Source organism: Amaranthus tricolor, chromosome 16, assembly GCF_026212465.1.
Source record: "Amaranthus tricolor cultivar Red isolate AtriRed21 chromosome 16, ASM2621246v1, whole genome shotgun sequence".
NCBI lineage: Eukaryota > Viridiplantae > Streptophyta > Magnoliopsida > Caryophyllales > Amaranthaceae > Amaranthus > Amaranthus tricolor.
Window position 1 is genome coordinate 17,392,652 of NC_080062.1, and position 4,852 is coordinate 17,397,503.

Sequence of the window (4,852 nt, forward strand, 5' to 3'; positions counted from 1 at the left end):
AATCTTTCTAAAGTCAGATAGATTTAAAAGGAAAAATCCCATCTTTTCTTCCTATTTCCTTCCTTTTTTTTGCTCTCCAAAATTATAGGAAAGAAATTCTTTGGATTGATTAATATTGTAATCCATTTTTGTATATAATAGGACCTTAATAGTAGGGCAAAACCTTATTATCCAAATTTGTTATTTGTAATTTGCTTTCCTCAAGTTAGCATACTGATATAGAATTCCTTATTTAGATAATAAAACCATAAAGGTAGAAATTTAAATAGATTAGATAAATTATCTTTATTAAAGTCTCTGTCTATCTTAAATTGGAAAAAATCTTAAGGGAAAAAATTTATTTATCCTCCCCTTTCTTTCCCTTTCCTTCAAACAAACAAAACTTACTTTTCTTTCATTTCTTTTCATTTTCCCTTCTTTTCCTTCCGTTTCTTTCTTCTTTTATTTTCAAAATTATTATTCGAACGTAGTACAAGGAAACTACTTGTTTGAATCAATTAATATTGTAAACAATATTTGTATTTGTTTATAATAGAATTATAGAACTATAAAAGGCAGGGCATAACCTCATTACCCGAATCTGTTTTTTTGTACAAATAAAATCTGCTTTTCCTCATTTTATCAGACTGATATTACACACAGATAAAATTCAACTGTTACAATTCAAACTCAATAAATTCCTAAATTAATCTGTGATCTGTCAACAAGCTTGAACAGAGCATGATCTGGTTGTTGCATCTGAACCATTCTCATGACTGTTGCTACCACAATCTTTTCCATTTCTTGCAGCAAAAGCAACCAAAAACTTGTTACCTACGTTACTATTACCACAAACTGTTCCAATTGATTTCCCTATCCTGCAAACATGATCTGCAGGGAGCCTGTGCTTTAAGCAAACCTTAATATTGCACGATTTACAAACAGTGGTGTTAGAAAATGTCAATTGCTCCTTACAACGTTTAACTGGGCATCTGGGCTTCTTCTTTTTAGATGGGTCACATTCTTTTGAGCTTTCATGTTTCTTTTTCATGGCCGCTTCGTCTGCCATAGAGAGACCTGTAGTTTCCATTGATTTGGAGCATATTTCACACACAATCACCTTCCTGCTTTTGTCGTCTGAATTTGGACAATCATGTGACTTGTATGTTCTGTGTTCTACGCAGAAAACCTGCAAGCATACAATAAAATGACATTAATAAGTCTATTGTCAAGAAACAAACTCAAATAAAGGTTTAAATGATAGCCGAGGCTTTAAAATATCAATATACTCTAACACACCCCTAACTAATAGGACGGTATTTATTCGGGTCATCAGATTAATTTCAAGTCAGATCTTTCGGGTTGATTTTAAACCAGTTGGTTTTAACATATTTTTAAATTTATTTTAAAGTCGGATTGGGTTGCAAGATCTAATAAATATCAGGTCGTCGAATCTGTTTTGTACACCAGCATAGCATAGGCTCTTCCCAAACCTATTTACCTAGTGCAAAATATTCCACTTGAATTTAAAATTGAAAGAGTAATTGAAATTCGAATACGTGATTTCTCATCACGCTGATTTTTCATATCATATTAAAAAACTAAAATAACCAAAAACTTAAGCTGACAGTTAACATCTCAGAATATTTTGTATACCCTTAGATGTATGGACAGGAGAAGTAGTTGCAAATTGTATAAAATAAGAAAAGATAGCATACCTTAAGGCAACGATTGCAGTTAAATGGAAGAAAATCAAGCTGATGACAAAGAGGTTGTTGGCAATGTTGTCCTAAATGTGGAAAAGCTTCTGTTCCTCCACCCAATCCCATCTTTCTCCTTAACAATATCAATCTCCAAAACTTGAAAGATCAAATATGATTTATGGAAGGAAGGCTTTAATTAAGAATATATATATATATATATATATGACTACTACTTTCTTGAGGCATACGAAAGAAGACCCAATTTTTTATTCTTTTTTTTTTCCGCCGACTTATCACGTCATGAGTTACGTATTGCAATTTGCAAGCTGGCCAGCCTCTTTGGTTCCCGCCTCTTATAATTTCCTTCGTCTAGTCATTAACCTAAAAATTTAATTTTTTTTAATTGTAAGTGATAATTTTAAGTTTATAAGTGATCATCTTAAATTTATAAGTAATTATTTTAATATTATAAATAATAATCGCTTTAAGTTATATAATTGGTCACTTTAAGATTCTTATAAGTGGCCAATTCAAAATGAAAGTCTATATTAGATAAGCTCAGTAGAGATGATCATAGTCATGGTCATGATCATCGTCCCTTCATCCCGGACAAAGACATGGTTCGGAGGAAGAGATAATGAACATACCATATCCGTACTCCCTAGCAAAAGAGCTCTTCAAGGCTCGCTTGGATTGAGTGTAAATATTTAAGAAGTAAACAAAATTCGAAGTAGGAAAACAAAGTAAATTATATAGAAGTTTAAAGAAATTTGATTGTTAGAAAAGTGGAAGAATTGGTTAGAATGTAATGAAAATGGATAAAACAACAATTATTTTTCTCATATTGGGATACCCTAGGGGAGAGTTGGGAAATACTTTCCTTCAAATGAGGGAACTCATTATCCTTTTTTATTCGTCTTTTTTAGTTTACTCACATTATACATCTTTCACAAGTATTTCAATTTTTTTATTTGCACCTCTGCTTACCTTTGTTTCACTAATTTGACTTTTTTTACCCCCTTAAATATTTATCAGCCTGTCTTGTATGAAACCGTCTCACCATATAATTAGTCCATTTCTATATTAATTGATAACTTTAAGATCGTAAGTAATCGTTTTAAGGTTATAAGTAATCACTCTAAAACTATAAAAAAATTATTATTTTAAACGAAAAATTACCCAGAATAATCCAACCTTTCTTCGATTTTCCTACGATAATCCCAACTATCAATTAACCATAAATAATCCCATGTATTGTATCATTTTACACGGAGTGTTGTTGAATCATTTCTGACTTGTTGTTCCGGTAAACTAGCCGTTGCCTTTTTCTCTCATTTAACCCAGCATCATCATCTTCCTCTACTGCTTCTCTCCTCCATTAAAACCCACACCCAAAATTCTCCATTAAAACCGAAAAAAATCAGCTATCATCTCCGTTTTCTTTATTTTTTTTCATCTGTCTCGTGCTATATGAAGAGCATTATCACATCTCATTCTTCAACATTAAGAAGATCAATTGCAAGTGAAAGCCCTAAATGTGAACATGGTGTTCTGGCAAAATTGCAAACTGCTAGAAAAGGTTCTAGAGTTGGGCATCGATTTTATGTTGTGGTCTTTGGCCTGTAAGTTATGGTTTCATTTTTGTGGTTATGATTTATTTTAGTAAAGTAATTTAGTTTAGCTAATTTTGATTGTATTTTGTTTATAGGACTTAAATTGCAAATTTTTCAAATGGGAGGATGATGTAATCAAGTCGGAAGCATTTGGAGGAGCATATTGTTTGGAAGAACAAAATTCTATTTTACTTGAGAAAATTGACAAATTGAAGATGAAGAAACAAAAATTAAAGGAGAGTGAAGCTTTATTTAAGATTGAACTTGCTAAACTTATAAATGCAACAAAAGTTTTAGGATTTGTGCTTGTTGCGTCATGGTTATTATTTGTAATCTTCTTATTTATGTTAACATTACTAGTACAATGTAATGAAAATTCTACAACAATGTAAGACAATTAATGTAATGAAATTAGATCCCATTTCCTAATATATTCCTTTACAAAATTTTTGGAAAAATATCACTGCCGTATATTGTATATTCAATTACATTGACAAATATCACTACCATAATTAAATGTTTGACAAAATATTAAGGTTTACAAAAGCAACACTTAAGTCATTAACAATACATTAATTACACATATGCTTCATTGTTTAGAAAAGCTCTTAAGTGTTGTACTAACTATTAATCTCAATATTAATAAAGATTCTTCATTGCTTGGTTGTTAATGCTTGAGTTGAGAGTACGTCTACATGAGTTTGGCTTCCCTTGCTTGGCCTTCCTCTTTTACGTTTACGCTGTTAAAAAGGAATATAACAATTATTAGGTTGACTAAACTTTTATTTGATGTGTAATAACTTTTTGGCATAAAGTTTAACTAACTTATTGTTTCAGCAGTTGTAACAAAACTACTTGGATTACCACCTTTGCTCCCTTGCCATGTTTGGATCCTTATCCCGCCTTTACCTATTACCTCAGGATGTGCAGTTAGCTGATAATGGGCTGGTTGATATGGTTGTGATTCTGGGTTTGCTCTTCTTTCATTAACATCTTTTCTTGGTCTTCCTCTTCCTCTTCCTCTCTTTATTGGTGGTGGTGTAGGGTCAGCAGCTTTACCCTTTTCTGGAAAATTTCATTTATTATGTGTAGTGGATTTACAAATGCCACAACTCATCTGCATGCCATGTCTTGTGAGTTTCCCTGGTTTCTTTAGGTCCTCATGAACACTTTTGATTCGTGACTTTCTTGGTCTTCCAGGACCGATTTTGATGGGGGATGGATCAATAGACATATCAATTTTAGGCCAATGATGTTCTCCAATGCAAGGAGCTATGATACCTATATAAGCCCTTGTGTATGCAGCTTTGGTGTAAGATTCATCCACAAATGACTCGACATCTTTATATAGGTAACTAATTAAGGCAATAGCATGACAACAAGGAATCCCTTTAAGATCTCATTTCCTACACGTACATGTTCTTTTTTTTATGTCTACCTCTAGTACGTCAATGTGATGAGCAACTTGGAATATTGTAGTAGTACACGGTAACTGTGCAATTAGATGCCTCTTCTTTCTCTTTATCCAACATAGCTTGTACTTTGAGACATAACAAT

The 4,852-nt window shown here is 32.2% G+C and overlaps 1 protein-coding gene across 1 annotated transcript; it reads right to left on the reverse strand.

Annotated features, from left to right (window-relative positions):
* Positions 1-521: 521 nt before the first annotated feature.
* On the reverse strand, positions 522-1,877 carry LOC130803279 (zinc finger AN1 domain-containing stress-associated protein 12). The gene is made up of 2 exons (XM_057667483.1): positions 1,698-1,877; positions 522-1,168 (listed from the first exon to the last, which is right to left on the reverse strand). The coding sequence occupies exons 1-2, from the start codon at positions 1,806-1,808 to the stop codon at positions 701-703; spliced, it is 579 nt and encodes a 192-aa protein (XP_057523466.1). The 5' UTR covers positions 1,809-1,877; the 3' UTR covers positions 522-700.
* Between the last annotated feature and the right edge of the window lie 2,975 nt (positions 1,878-4,852).